This window comes from Anser anser, assembly GCF_964211835.1.
Source record: "Anser anser genome assembly, chromosome: W".
In the NCBI taxonomy this organism is placed as follows: Eukaryota; Metazoa; Chordata; class Aves; order Anseriformes; family Anatidae; genus Anser; species Anser anser.
In genome coordinates, this window is record NC_139731.1 from 1,870,399 (window position 1) to 1,886,309 (window position 15,911).

The window sequence follows — 15,911 nt, forward strand, 5'->3', positions numbered from 1 at the left end:
AATAAAGAAAATGTCAGTATTTGGATGCTTCCAGAAATTCTCTAACAGTAAAGGAAGCAAAAGTTTAAGTACTAGATGCTTCAAAATTATCTTTTCAAAAAGCAGTACCTATAATATGCTAGACAACTAAGGTAATTTTTCCTTCAAGTTCACCTTCCATACTAAATTGGGGGTGGGTAAAAGAGGGTAGAGAAAGTGCAGCTTTTATGTTTAGAGAATACTGGAAGAAAAATATGCACTGAAAAAAAATCTCTCTCCAATTTACCTCATGCTTAGCATCAACTGTAGCACTGAACTTGTATCATTTTCAATCATGTCAGGTAATAATGACTAAACTATCATTTTCTTACAGGATTAGTTTTCAAGGAAAAAAAAAAGATTCTCAATGAGTAAAACAGTAAAACAGAAACCTGACAAATTATTAATAAAGCTTTGCTAAAGTATAGAAGGTGCTCTTCATAGCAGAACATGCCTTCTATAAATGCAAAATAAACAAGCCTCAGAAATTCAGATTCAATAAGGCATTTGGGGACTGTTCCTAATTTGGAAGGCAAAGCTGTTGGCCAGAACATAAAATATGCATTGCGCTGCTATGACTTTATAACAAATTTCCAAAAACAAGTTTCAGATAATAGAAGTTATACATAATTTTTGTTATGCTGTGGTAAAACTGCTATCACAGATCTAGGTTTTTGTGCATGATACCACAAATTAATATTAAAGTGTATTTTCTTTGTAAATTTAAAGAGTTATTTGTTTTATATATGCCAATTGATTTTGTTTCAAACACTATATATCCACACACACGTAAGGACATGCACATAATAAAATCAGCATAAATTAAAGCCACCAAGTGTTTAAGTGTTATTGCATATATTTATCATATCTAATTGTCCTGGTTCCAGTTAGGACAGAGTTAATTTTCCCTCATAGTAGCTGGTAGGGTGCTATGTTTTGGATTAGGATGAGAAGAGCGCTGATAACATGCTGATGTTTTAATTGTTGCAGAGCAGTGTTTACACCAGGCCAAGGACTTTTCGGCTTCTCGCTCTGTCCTGCCAGCGAGCAGGCTGGGGGGTGCAGCAGGAGCTGGGAGGGGACAGACCCAGGACAGCTGACCCAAACTGGCCAAAGGGGTATTCCATACCATCTGACGTCATGCTAAACAATATATAGGGGTGGCTGGCCAGGGTGGGGGGGCCGGCTGCTCGGGGATAGGCTGGGCATCGGTCAGCGGGTGGTGAGCAATTGCATTGTGCATCACTTGTTTTCTTACACATTATTATTATTAATACTATTATCATTATCACTATTATTATTATTATTGTTATTATTATATTCCTGTCTTAATAAACTGTCTTTATCTCAACTCACCGGCTTCACTTTCCCGTTTCTCTCCCCCATCCCAGAGAGGGAGGGGGGAGGGTGAGCGAACGGCTGTGTGGTGTTTAGCTGCCAGCCGGGTTAAACCACAACACGAATACATAAATAAAATTGGAAGAATGCTTAAAAATTAAATAGATGACAAATATAATAAGTCTTATAAAGGTGAGAAAGCAACAACTTTAAGAATCTAGATATATGATAGATGGTTTGCTGCAAGACAGATTTTAGGAGCTACTGCAAAACAGAGTTGGTTTTCTTATAAAAGCCAAATACATAGCAATAAAATCAGTTCTGGTGTGGTAACCCAATGCAATAAAAAAATATATTTACATATCTATAATTCCCTTCAAATGAACGGTTCAGTTTTTAGGTACCTGTGTTCTCTAACAATGTCTTTGGTGTGCTGGGTCTGTTAATTATTTCTACAAGCTGGTGCAACACCATTGGAATATAAGGCTGCATCTCTATACCTGAAACAGCCAAAAATGAAGATGCAGAAGAAAATCACAATTAATATATATAATCTAAGTAGATTTGGCACATTGAACATATCAAGGACAAGAATCTCAATTTAAATCTCAACATGAAAGTATCATGCACACACACACACAAAAATACAAACCATGCTAAATGTGCAAAGATTCAAAGAAAAAAAAATCTTACCCATCTGGATGGAGATTTCTCCAATTGCCCAGGTGGCATTGTTACACACAGAAATGAATTCAGGATTTAGGTTGGTTCCCAAAATGGGCATGAAGTCAGCTAGAAAGAACAACATTTCAAAAAAATCTCATTACACAATAAAATCACTTTGCCCAGTACTCTAACATCACATACAAATAAGTGTTTTGTTTTTTTAAGTCATGTAAACCTATTAAATGCTCAGAATGTGTTATACCCGAGTTAACAAGAGCTATATTTCTGCTATATATCAAATTAACTTGGATTTTAGAACCTAAGCAGATCAGTGCAAATATTTTCAAACTATCATTTTAAAAATGTTTCTAATAGGTTTTGTGTAACTCTAAAAACCTTTATTTCTCCCCTTCTGGGGGGCACTATGTATTCAAGAACTTATCAAAGAAAGCAATTGTTTTAATTAAAGTTTAAGTACATCTGTTTTTCTGTATTACAGCACAACAGGCAACTTGTTACATTATAAAAATCAGGCAGCAAAATGAGCTTTTGCACTGTCTACAAAAGAATGTGTCTTTTAAACACAGTTTGAAGAAGGAAAGACTACAGGCCCTTGCTGATAAAGGAAAACAAAAACTTACATCATGACAACGCAAGCCACAGAGAAGGGAGATTAACAATGGCTAAAACAGCCTCTTATCAGTTTGTAAAAAAAGTTAATTGCTTAACACATGAAAGAAACATACCAATGCAAGGCTTAACATGCTGAAAACATGCCTTTGTCAGATCACCTAACAATGCAAAAGAACTCTGCCGTACCTCAGGCATTTTATCCTAAAGAAAAGGAGAAAGAAGACGACAATTCTAGAAGTGTTTTCGATTCTCTTAAGAAAGAAAATCCTTGGATCAAACAGGTTACTCATCTCACCTGCATGCATTGGTACATTAGTGTCAGGATATTGCTGCAAGCCACTAACTGTTCAATGTTGCCTCTAAGTCCTTCAGCTAAACCACTGAGTAAATCAAGAGCCACAATCATGAAGTCTTTATCTGGAGCCTCATATTGGTCTGGCTGAGCATTGTGCAACTGCAACAAATAAATATGCATTTTCTGAATAAGTATTAGATACTCTCAGGGGTATGCATAAAAGTTAGAACAATTAGTTTCAGAACTGCAGCTTCATTTAGACGCTTAATAGTTATAGTGCAAATCTCCCTGCAAACACGTAATTTTACATAGTTAATACATTGGTTTAAGGAGATATTCTGAAAACCTTGGAATAGCAATAGAAAAATACCACAGCTTGTGCAAGGGTCTTCTGCACCAGATTTACACAACGCTGGTACACAGGTTCACAATATGGAAGAAAGCCAGATTGCAAGGCAGTAGCAACTGATGACAGGCACTGGAAAAGAGAGAGAGATGACCAACTTTCCTCACCTCCCCCAAGTGCTTTTTACTTGGGAGAGGTAAATTAAAAGACTGGCATTTTCAGTATAGCAACATGTAACTGATTAAGTAAACGTAACCTAGAAAAGCAGTACCAATTAGCTGATCCAAGGCAACTGTCAACTATTTGTTCCTCTCTCTTAAATATGCCAGTTGAGAAAATTTCTCAGAAGCAGTATCTTATTTCTTGGCCACCTCTAAGTGCATGCAAAGACAGCTACTGTAATTCAGTCAACACTTGATCATGTACAAGCCCTAACATTACCTAAAAGTTATGAAACTATTTTTCTAGAAGTGTTTTCCTGCTTCACATTCAGAAAGTATAGAGAATAGACTAAACAGTCTGGTTCATACCTTCAATTTGTCCAACAGTTCTTTTAATGGAAGGATAAGAGGAGAGCGAGAAGAGAACGGAACTTTGGGATATTTTTTTTTTTTGAAATTAAAAGAAAAAAAAGATGACATTCAAGAATGGCAGAAATGTCATTAGATTTAGCAGAAATCTTTTAGGTTTTTCAGTCATAAGTTTTTCTCACTACAATCAGAACATTTTCTCCATAATAGGAAATACCTAAACACTGTTAACTTTCATAGTTACACTTCCTAGTAGGAAAGTATAATTCCTAAAATAAGTTGATAAATGATATCCAAATTTTAATATTTACCTCTAGCAAAGCGAAGAGATCTTTATCTTCATCCTTCAACATATTCCACTTCTGGATTAACGGAGGCATTAGCATCTGAATATATTCCTGTTTAGGATGAAAATGCATCAGCTGCTGAAACTTCATTGCATACTAGTTTACTTTAAAGCTACAAAATTGATTTATTAAGAACTGCTTCTATTTTTTCAGCAAAAGAAAACTGGTGCATTGTAATCCAATCGTTGCAATAGGCAGAAGTAGTTTAATATTACAGTTTGTAACTTACGTTTTAAGATTTTTTTGCTGAGGCACATAAGTACCAGGTTTGATTTCAGTCTAGCAACTTTTAATAGCTGCTTGAGTTGTTACAAAGTTATGGGATTGCCTCAGGGCCTATGGAAAATGTTTTTACCAGCAACACAGTCTGCCTCCTGCTTTTCTCAACCACTTCCCATTATTCTGAAGCTACAACCCCCCCCCATGTTCCTGAAGCTTCTTCCTCAAACAACTAACCATTCATGAAGAAAGTAATTTTTCTGTCCCTCCAGAAGGATGCACTTACTCATTCTGTATCAAGTTGTTGAATCTTACCTGCCACTGCTCTGTCATAAGGATGTTGAGCAAGGCATCCCTATAGTACTGTTGCTCTCAGAAGGTATCAAAAGAGCCAACAGATGTTGTCAGCTAATGCTATGTTCAAAGACACACTATTCTAAGTGACTGAAGAAAGTCCCACCATCACCAGGATCTTGCATGTAGCTTCCTTCCTTCAGGTGCTGTCAAATGTTAAGCTGGCCAGGGCCAGAGAGAGATTGAGAAAAAGGTCCTTTGATAGTATGGGATCTTGGACAGCAAGTAAAATACCATGGCAACAACCCAAATTGTTTTATTCTAGCGCACCTGTGCCATGTGATGCACTACATAGAAATAAAACAAATTTCAATAGCTGTCATAAGAAGATGCACACAACACATATGCATATGCTATTAACAAACAAATGTATGCTACAAAACAAAAAAAGACAAAAAATATGTTTTTTGCCTATGTTGTGTGTTATCTGTGCTTTGTCCAAAGGATTCTGTGTTTATACATAAATTTGCATGTCTATTGTACTCTCTGATAAAGCAATTTCTACCGATGATGTGCTCCACTACACTGGAAAAGGGACACACAGAACAGCTTAGCTATACTGAAAGTGGTTACCCCCCCCCCCCCCCAAAAAAAAAAACAACCACCACTCCTTAGAAATTAGCACACATTGCACCAATTTCTATGAAGTCCTATTTAACATTTATATTGATATACGTATCTCCTCTGAGCTGAAAAATTCTGAGAACAGGAAAAAAAATCATGATGAAAAGCACATTTCACAAGCCACCACATACACAGACATTTATTAAAAATGGAGAGTATTTGTATAATAGTAGAATAATTTTGTATAATTTGTATAATAGTAGAATAATTGTGTAATAGGCAAGGCAGTCTATGTATTTTACATGTATATATTTAGTATTTAGAAATCTACACAGAAAGATCAGCATTTCTCTTTTGTAATGTGTAAAGCACATTGCAATAACCACTGAGCCAGTTTTTCAGTATATGACAAGTGCTTTTACAGAACATAAGGTATACTCACTGGTTTATTTAGATGATGTCCTACAGAATCTGCTAGAGTTCCTATAGCATCATAAAGAATCAGCAGATTTTTATGCTGGTATTTACTAAATGCGAAGACCAAAGTATCAAGTATATATGCAAGATAAGGAACAAGCTCTGTACAAGCCTCTTCTTCTAGAGTAGCAAAGGCACTTAGGGACCAAAACAAACAAACAAACAAAACAAACAAACAAAACCCACAAAAACACAAGTCAGTCAGTACCTTGAAAAACAACACCACCCCACACTACCCATTTCTGTTTAAACATAAAATTGTATTTAGTCCTCAAATTCATCCAAGGTATGTTTTTAAAATGGTATTACTGAGGTAATCTCAATCTATTTTGAACAAACACATAAGGATTCGGCTCTTAAACTGTGATCAAGAAAATTCAAAAATATTCCTGTTATGTGTACACAGGAAGCCTCCCCCAATGCCCCCCCCCCCCCGCATTACTATACACAAGTTACAATGTATTAATTGAAATAGTAGGAACCATAACAATAAATGTTTATTTCAGCTAAAAACAGCTCACTATATTTAATGTCTGCTGCTGTAGCTGCATCTAGAAGCCCCAGTGCTGTTGTGCCAGTACTGCACCAATATCAGACTGTATTCTCAGTAGTTAACTACATAGAAAAACAGACACAAAGACATGGAAAACTAGAAGCAAAGACAGGTGATAAACAATTTTAGCCAGCCTTGGTTAATGCACATATCATGACATCATGGAAACTTTACAGCTCCTCTGTCAAGTGTTAAACAAGCATTAAACAAAACAAAACAAAAAACAAAGCAAACAAAAATCCCCAATACATGCCACTTCAGAGAAACAATAAAAGGAAAAAATATGAGCTGTTGAAGATATACTGGCCTAGCTTGTGTAAACAAGATTATTATTAGTGTCCCAATACAAAAAAACTGCATGCATCACCATATGAGATGAACAAGCTCCTACTTAGCCCTCTACCAGGTACACAAATGCCTTTTTCTTAACAATGCAACTGTGAATGCTTTGAGTGACTAGCATTATTTTATTTATTCTTTTATTATATTATTTTGAAGTATTCTTTCAGAAAGGCATAGAACATGAGCAGGAAAACATGTTTCAATATCTTTTTGGGTATCCCCAACTAAAGGAGCAGTTTCTCAGTAGCACAGAAATGAAAGTTAGGCATCTGAGATGATACAGAAGATAGTGATGAAAACATATAGTATCCTACAACCAATTTTCAATATAGTAGACTAATGCTTCGTGCAGCTATTCACTGTAAGGATGCAGGTTGTTTTTGCTCCTTTCCAAGAAGTATTGATAAATTGTATTGCTATTTATAAAGCTAGTGTGTTTTGACTTGACATTTTGCAGCCACTCACCGAGGTGATCGGCTCCGGGGCAGATGCATTCTGCAGTGGAGCAGGGGATCAAGGTGGGCAGGGCTGTTTTTCCTGCATCAAGGCCACTCGAGGCAGCTGAGGGAGCCGCCAGGACCCTTGACGTATTACAACTCAAGAGTAATTTGTGACTACTCAAGAAACAGCTGAACCTACTCAAGTTTAAAAAAAAAAAAAAAAAAAAAACCTAAACACTAGAAATGAAGTCATGCATTCATTGATAAAGGCATTAAAATAGCTTTCCATAAAAAAGCAGTGTCATGAACAGTACTTTTTGGTTTTGAAGCTTCGGCTTACCTGCAGGCAGCTTCTTGTACTCTCTTGTTGCTATCCAGGATACGCTTTAGCAACTCAGTCATTAATGGCTTCAAGTATGTGTCTGGGGGTTGACTAACTACCCAGTGTGCATAGCGACTAAGAGTCCAGCATGTAATGGAGTGCACGAGAGCCTTTTTGTTGGAAAGGCACTGAATAAGGTGAGGGATCAGCTCAGGAAGATATGTAATCATACCCTGCATGCAGCCTATAAGGAAAAAAATATAGTTATTGCAGTACCAGAACCAACAGCATTTTTTTTTAATTTCCTAGAAGGGACATATTTTCATTCTTTATCATGTAGCAATACATTTTAACAATATACAAAGCAAGCCTAAGTCCTAAAAAGAAACCTTACCATAAACAATAAATAAAATCTACAATCAAATTTATATTAACTTCAACCATATTTCTAATTCAGTGTTTTGCCAATCTCTAGAAATTCTGTTTTATTAAATGGAGTACAACACGTACATCTAAGTAAAATGAGTTTATAAAACTTGCATGTCCTACATCAGTCAACTCAGTGACTAAAACAAGTAGAGAAAAATTTGACCTTTATAACAAATAATCACATCATTTAAAAGGATTCATTGAGAAATCTAATTTTCTTGTCTTCTCCTAGCATCACACAAATACTGAGCAGCAATAAAAGCTACACCTTTCAAGTCAACAAGGGCAGTAATACACTTGCTAGAAGAACTTTTACCTTGCTTGTCTTGAAATCAAAATCAACAAAAGTTTTCTAGCAACAAAGAAAAAGGCACTGTGAAAAAGAAAGATAATCCAGGAATGAACCCAAATGTATTCCTTCATTTTGCAAAATGGACATAGATGCTGGAAATACAGACAAAAGGCCAAGCTTGTGAGTAAGAACAAAGAAATAGAAGTTATCATAGAATGGCTCGGGTTGGAAGGGACCTCATAGATCATCTAGTTCCAACTCCCCTGCCATAGGCAGGGATGCCACCCACTAGATCAGGGTGCCCAGGGCCTCATCCAACCTGGTCTTGGACACCTCCAGGGATGGGGCATCCACACCCTCTCTGGGCAACCTGTTCCAGTGCTTTACCACCCTCTGAGCGAAGAATTTCCTCCTAACCTCTAATCTAAATCTCCCCTCTTTTAGTTTAAAACCATTCCCCCTTGTCCTGTCATTTTCTGCCCGAGCAAAGAGTGGCTCTCCATTTTTTTTATAAGCCCCCTTTATGTACTGAAAGGTTGCAATGAGGTCTCCCCGGAGCCTTCTCTTCTTTAGGTTGAACAGCCCCAGCTCTGTCAGTTTTTCTTCATAGGAGAGGTGCTCCAGCCCCTTGATCATCTTTGTGGCCCTACTCTGGACCCGCTCTAACAGATCAACAGCCTTCTTGTGCTGGGGGCTCCAGACCTGGATGCAGCACTCCAGGTGAGGCCTCACAAGGGCAGAGTAGAGAGGGACAATCACCTCCTTTGACCTGCTGGCCACTCCTCTGTTGATGCAGCCCAGGATGCAGTTGGCCTTCTGGGCTGCAGGCGCACACTGCTGGCTCATGTCAAGCTTTTCGTCCACCAGAACCCCCAAGTCCTTCTCTACAGGGCTGCTCTCACCACTCGTAACTGGCCTCCACTTGGACATAGAGCCCTTGACTACCACTCTCTGGGTGTGACCTTCAAGCCAAGTCCTTATCCACTGAATGGTCCACCCATCAAATCCATATCTCTCCAATTTGGAGATCAGGATGTCATGTGGAACCGTGTCAAAGGACTTGCAGAAGTCCTGGTAGATGACATTGATCGGTCTTCCTTTGTCAACTGATACAGTCACTCCATCATAGAAGGCCACCAGATTGGTCAGGCACGATTTGCCCTTGGTGAAGCCATGCTGGCTGTCTTGGTTCACCTCTTTGTCTTGCATGTACCTCAACATTGCTTCCAGGAGGATCTTTTCCATGACCTTGCCAGGCACAGAGGTGAGGCTCACCTATCTGTAGTTCCCCAGATCCTCCTTTCTACCCTTTTAAAAATGGGAGTGGTGCTTCCCTTTTTCCAGTCACCAGGGACTTTGCCTGACTGCCAGGACTTTTCAAATATGATGGAGAGAGGCTTGGCAATTACATCAGCCAATTTTTGACACTTATATTATGACACTTAAATCAGAGAATTGCCCACAAGAAGCAGCTCAGGGCACTGAAGTTCAAAGACTGGTCTTTTCTATTTCTAAAAACAGTGAATGAAATGTAAATCTCAAATTTATTAAATATTCTTCTTGTATCAAGTCAATGTAGTACTCCATGAGTGACCAATAAATACATACTGCAGAGTTAAGAAAGGGAGGAATAAAAGAAAATAAATTTAAGTTTTTTAGCCCCTCAAACATGCATAGCTTTGAAAATGAAAAATTAAATAACTGTAATCACCAACTAATAGAGATTAATCACCAAAACCAAATCAGCTAAGGACATATACTTCTTTACACAAGTAAATGCACCTAGAATGAATCACAGAGCTACTTTAGAGCCAATTAAAAATTCAGCAATCTGATACGCACTGTTGCCTTACCTTCAGCAATTGCTCCAAGGACAAGAATACCAGATTCTTTAACTACCCATTCGGGATGGAAGAGCAGTTCCTTCAAAAGAGGCAAGATGTATGGCAGAAGTTCATCATGAAATACATTGGCCAGGACATCTAAAGCAGCAGCAGAACATTTCCCTGAGGGGAATCAACAGCATCAATCTTTGCTTATTATACAACCAGTTGTAGTTAGTATAATTCTTATTTTAACTTTGAGCCGCCAGTGAAGTCTCAGGGCATTAGAAAGAAGGATACTTCAATTTCATTACAATACACAGTGATCTACTGTGTGCTGATGCAAAGCTACAGCTACCAGTTTTGCAGCATTTAGAATAACCACTAAAAAGACGTATACACTGGGGAAGTTGAAACACTCACTTACAGGAACCACACAATCATATTGCAACATTATATACACTACATAATTTCAGGATGGTGTAACACTAAGGAAGAGGTAAGGTCTGTGACATGAATGTAACATACTGGAGAAACTAAGGAGCAATGACCTAAAAAAAATTAGCATTTGATTCAAACAAAAACGTTCAAACACGATCCATGTCTCAAAATAAAGTAAAAATAAATTAATATAAATAATAATAATAAAAATCAATCTCTACAGACTGAAAGGAATCCATCAACCTCTGTTCTGAGCTCTTATACATTATTGCTTTTTTCTGATGCACCAGTACAAAGAACACCTCAAAATTAATTTGAAAACTTTTAATCTTGTGTTTTTACCAAATAAAAACACATAAAAGAAAAATCAGTAACAACTTCAAAATATGATTAAGAAATCCTTACTATTTTTCTGCTGTGATGTTGTCATGTCTAGAAAAACAAAACTAAGATTGTTTTGTAAAGAAACTTTGTATTACAGAATTTATACTGCATTTTTTGGTTATTAAGATCTCAGCTCCTTATTAATCTCTTAGAAAGAATCCAACTGGAACAAAATTACATACAAGACAGGTATCAGGCAAAACATACGCAGCATATGTAACATGCAGAAATCCTAAACTGGACCCGAACAGCTAGTAGACCCAAATATGACACAGGTAAGTTTCAGCCAGGAGGTAGGAATTATTAGAATAGATAATAAATATAAACCTTTCTGCTCTGCTCCTAGATGCAGTCCAACAGGTTTGCATGAAACAAAACATAAGCCCTCAACTCAGAGCACATCTCAACTACAAAATAATAAACATCACCAACTCTCAACAAAGACCAATAGGTGCTGTTATCAGCTAAGGCTGTTTCAGCTTTCTACTAGAGGCAAAAAATGGAGGGCTCCCGTAATTAATTACCAGGTGTCATTAGTAAACAATGCTGTTAACTGTTAGGCTGCACTGATGTTTCCTCTGTTCAAATTGGAAAGCAAATATACAACAGAGGATAAGAAATAGGGCACAAAATTCTGAATTTCAGATAATCCAAAATCTCTCAAGTCCAGATGACATATTTCAATACTGATTTCCCCAACTGTTCTGCTCTTTCTCTTTCAGGCTACCACTCACGGTCAGCTTTAGCTTCCTCACCATCTTAATCAAAACTCTGGACCACAGGGCATTCTCTGTCAATTTCAACTATGATTTTCAGGAAATATGTATTTACTTCTGCAATCTCTACACACAACAGTGACAAAAACAGTGTTATGAATCTAAAAACTAACTAATAAGAGACTTCATAAAAATAAGCATATTTATGCCCATATTTTCTTCAAAAATAATAATGTATTGTTCTTGCATGGCAAGGGTTTGGTAGCAGGGGGCTGTAGAGATGGCCTCTGTGAGAAACAGCCCTGCAGACACCAAGGTCATAGAAGAAGGAGGGGGAGGAGGTGCTCCAGGTGCCAGAGCAGAAGTTCCACTGCGGCCTGTGGAGAGGACCATGGTGGAGCAGGCTGTCCTCCTGCAGCCCATGGTGTACCACGGTGGAGCAGATTTCCACACTGCAGCCCATGGAGGAGCCCATGGTGGAGCAGGTGGATCTGACCTGAAGGACACAGCAGCCCATGGTGAGCCCCTGATGGAGCAGACTCCGGGCCAGACCTCTAGCCCATGGAGGGGAGCCCACACATGAGCAGGTGACCTGGCAGGAGCTGCTGCCTGTGGGGGACCCAGGTTGGAGCAGCGTGCTCCTGATGGATGGACCCCATGGTACGGATCCATATTTGGAGTTCTTGAAGAGCTGCTGCCTGTGGGAAGCCCAGGCAGGATCAGTTTGGGAAGGACTGCATCCCGTGGGATTAACCCCACGTTGGAGCAAGGGAAGAGAGTGACCGTGAAGGAGTGGCAGAGACGAAGTGCTATAGACTGACCGCAACCCCCATTCCCCTGTGCTGCTCAGGGGGAGGAGGTCAAAGAGGGTGGAGGGGGGAGGGAAGGTGTTTTTAGTTTCTCACTGTTCTAGTCTGCTAGTGACAGGTAATAAATTATATTAATCTTCCTACGCTGAGTCTGTTTTGCCTGTGACAATAATTGGTGAGTGATCTCCCTGTCCCTATCTCAACCTTTGAGCCCTTTCCATCATATTTTCTCCCCTGTTTTCTTTTAGGAGGGGGAGCAAGAGAGCAGTTGTGGTGGAGCTCAACTGCCCAGCAGGGTAAAACCACCACAAATAATTTAAAAATTCAGATATGTGTCAAAATTGTTTGAACCATAAACTTCAAGGTACATTCATCTGTTGTGAAAACTCAAGGCTCTGTAAGAAAAAATAAAAATTATGTGGATGAATAATCTAAATTTCAAAACTGAAAAAAGGGTTCTTCAGGGAAGAAACTTTTCTGTAATATGTATTTCATTATACAGTGAGAAGAAAAAAACAATAGTGCAAGGACAAGTTGAAGTACAAGGGTTGAGAACCTTCTGAACCAGAACTGAGGCAGCCACCAAGATCAGGCATTTCATTTCTATGGCTTCTCAGGGGCTGAATGAAGTAGTTCAAAATCACATTATTAAGTTGTCAAAAACCCCCTACAGTATGATTTCCTATTTATATAAGTAAATCTAATTATAGACTTTATAGATTCAAAAAGAATACATATTTTCTCAAGTTAATCCACATCAAACACAAATTTCTAATGGTCCCAAGCAGTCATACTTCCTCACTTTATCTAAAGGATCATAACTGAGAAGTCAGCTCTTGGACTGGAAATAACCCTTCAGAAACAATATGAAGTTTAACAAGAGCAAGTGCCATATTCTGCACCTGGGAAGGCACAACCCTGGTTATACATACAGACTGGGGGACGAGATGCTGGAGAGCAGCCCTGCAGAAAGGGATCTGGGGGTTCTGGTTGACAGCAAGCTGAACATGAGCCAGCAGTGTGCCTTGGCGGCCAAGAGGGCCAACCCTATCCTGGGGTGCATCAAGAACGACATTGCTAGCCGGTCAAGGGAAGTGATTGTCCTGCTCTACTCTGCACTGGCGCAGACTCACCTTGAGGACTGTGTGCAGTTTTGGGCACCACAGTATAAGAAAGACATGAAGTTGTTAGAGAGTGTCCAGAGGAGGGCTACAAAGATGGTGAAAGGTCTAGAGGGGAAGACGTACGAGGAGCGGCTGAGGTCACTTGGTTTGTTCAGCCTAGATAAATAAGAGAAGACTGAGGGGAGACCTCATTATAGTCTACAGCTTCCTCATGAGGGGGAGCAGAGGGGCAGATGCTGATCTCTTCTCTGGTGACCAGTGATAGGACCTGAGGGAATGGCTTGAAGCTGTGACAGGGGTGGTTCAGGCTGGATATCGGGAAAAAGTTCTTCACTGAGAGGGTGGTCAGGCATTAGAACAGGCTCCCCAGGGAAGTGGTCATGGCACCAAGCATGCCGGAATTTAAGAAGCATTTGGACAGTGCTCTCAGACACATGGTCTGATATTTTGGGTGGTCCTTTGGGGACCCAGGAGTTGGACTCGATGATCCTTGTGGGTCCCTTCCAACTTGGGATATTCTATGATAACCCACTTGAGAACCTGTTCTACCTTTTGAGGTGGTCAGCACCAGAACCAACAAAAAAGACAGTGTGACAGCTACAGATGTATCTCATGTGGAAGCAGATAGTCAGAAGACAAATCCTTGCCTGTTCCAGAATGAGGCTGCTTGCAAAGTATATTTAAATCAGATTTGCCAAAATTCTGCTTGCTGTCTTCTATCACTGAACTTAAAATAATAATAATAATAAAAAAAAAAATCCTGAAGATCCTATGACACATACACAGACCATCAAAACTGTGGTTTCCTCACAGCTATCTCCAACTCTTCATAACTGAGGTACTATTTTCTGGTTAGAAGCAAATTTCTCATCAGTAGCCAGTTTCAGAGTGTAGACTGAAGTAAAAGAAAGCATTATTTAAGCTTCCCCCAGCTATGAACAATGTGTAAGAACTTTTTTTTTAAAGGTAAAGCTAAACAGGTGATCTATGATTTGTATTATCTTGTAGAATTAAAATTCTAAGTCCAAAGCATCTGTTAAATTACATCCAGTATGTTTGCAGCTCCATCTGCCATATTCACAATAAGAAATAAGCTTACAGATAGCAAGCTTTTCTCAATGCAGTTATATAGTTCAAATATCATCTGAAAGAACACCCCCCCCAAACCACCAATTATATCAGGAGATGATTCTTTTTCTGTTTTTCTGTTCAAAAGCAAAGTTTCTGTATTCCTATACAAAGTCCCATTTTTACTGTGGGATTTTTTTTAGTTCTATTTTAAAACATTTTACATATTACTTTGACATACTTAAATTCCAGTCAGAAATAGTATCATCATCATCAAGTTCATCATCATCGTCATCATCTTCAATACCATCTTCTTCATTTTGCTGAGCCATTGTCCGTGAACGATGAAAACGAGGTCTTATGTCCTGTTCACTATCTGGAATAGCTTCATCTTCTTCAATATCCCCCTGTCATCAAAATATTTCATCAGTGTAACTATATTGCTTAAGGAAGTTAAGAATGCAGTATAAATTTCAGTTCAAAATTTCATAACCACATGAAAGATTCACCTCCCACTTGTGCTGCCCAGCTAACTAAAAATGTTATTATTCCTGCATTCTGCTACAGTATTTACCAGAAAATAACAGGAAAAAAAAAAAAGCAAGAGAGGTAAGCTCACATAAAAGCACAAAGTATCTGTCTTGTTAAGAAATCACTCTTGATGTGAATGAATTGGAAAGAAGTGATAGAGAAATTCTGGTACAGAGGCATATCCTAAAACACTGTGATGGAAAAAGTGTAGTTCAGTCTAGAAGGGCATTAGAACTAATTCTGAACATTTTTTTTAGGCTGCATTGTTACAATAGTTCTTGGGTAAAAGTATCCCAGCTCTGCCTAAGTTGGGTGAGAGAGGGTCGGGGCAAAGCAGGAAAGGCCATAGATTATTTTCCAACAAGCATGGTAGCAGTTAGCATTCAGTAGTTGGAACAGCACACCTTGCCCCACAAAGATAATTCTCCATGGAACAGATCGAAGACCAGGTCTGGCCTACCAGCTGAATCATTCTGATTTACAGGTGTGTTCATTTGACTGGGATCAAGTTATTTTTCTTCATAGAGGCTTGTATGGTGTTAAGTTTTGGATTTGTGATGAAAATAGTGCTGATACACACCAATGTTTTAGTTGTTTCTGAGCAGTGCTTACATAGAGTCAAGGACTCTTCTGCTTATGCTACCCTGCCAGCAAGGAGGCTGGAGGTACACAAGAAGCTGGGAGGAGACACAACCAGGACAGCTGATCTAAACTGTCTAAAGGGCTATTCCTTACCATACGATATCATGCTCAACAATAAAACTGGAGGGAATTAGCCGGGGTGTTACCATTGTTTGGGGCCTGGCTGGTCATTGGTGAGCTGGTGGTGAGCAAATGCATTGTGCATTAC

General features: G+C 38.8%; 1 protein-coding gene and 1 long non-coding RNA gene across 4 annotated transcripts in view; both read right to left on the bottom strand.

Moving 5' to 3' along the window:
- LOC310888700 overlaps nucleotides 1-15,911 on the bottom strand; it is a 220,217-nt gene that overhangs the window by 88,177 nt on the left and 116,129 nt on the right. The window lies entirely within an intron of this gene.
- The window catches only part of LOC310888685 (transportin-1-like), a 120,131-nt gene that overhangs the window by 10,343 nt on the left and 93,877 nt on the right, over nucleotides 1-15,911 (bottom strand). For all 3 annotated transcript variants that reach the window (XM_083815632.1, XM_083815633.1, XM_083815634.1), the window contains 10 exons: nucleotides 14,772-14,937; nucleotides 10,019-10,171; nucleotides 7,463-7,688; nucleotides 5,753-5,924; nucleotides 4,138-4,224; nucleotides 3,321-3,428; nucleotides 2,951-3,109; nucleotides 2,769-2,856; nucleotides 2,050-2,148; nucleotides 1,761-1,856 (listed from right to left, as the gene is read on the bottom strand). In XM_083815632.1, coding sequence (XP_083671758.1) covers nucleotides 1,761-1,856; nucleotides 2,050-2,148; nucleotides 2,769-2,856; nucleotides 2,951-3,109; nucleotides 3,321-3,428; nucleotides 4,138-4,224; nucleotides 5,753-5,924; nucleotides 7,463-7,688; nucleotides 10,019-10,171; nucleotides 14,772-14,937 — 1,354 coding nt within the window. The remainder of the gene's footprint in view (nucleotides 1-1,760; nucleotides 1,857-2,049; nucleotides 2,149-2,768; nucleotides 2,857-2,950; nucleotides 3,110-3,320; nucleotides 3,429-4,137; nucleotides 4,225-5,752; nucleotides 5,925-7,462; nucleotides 7,689-10,018; nucleotides 10,172-14,771; nucleotides 14,938-15,911) is intronic.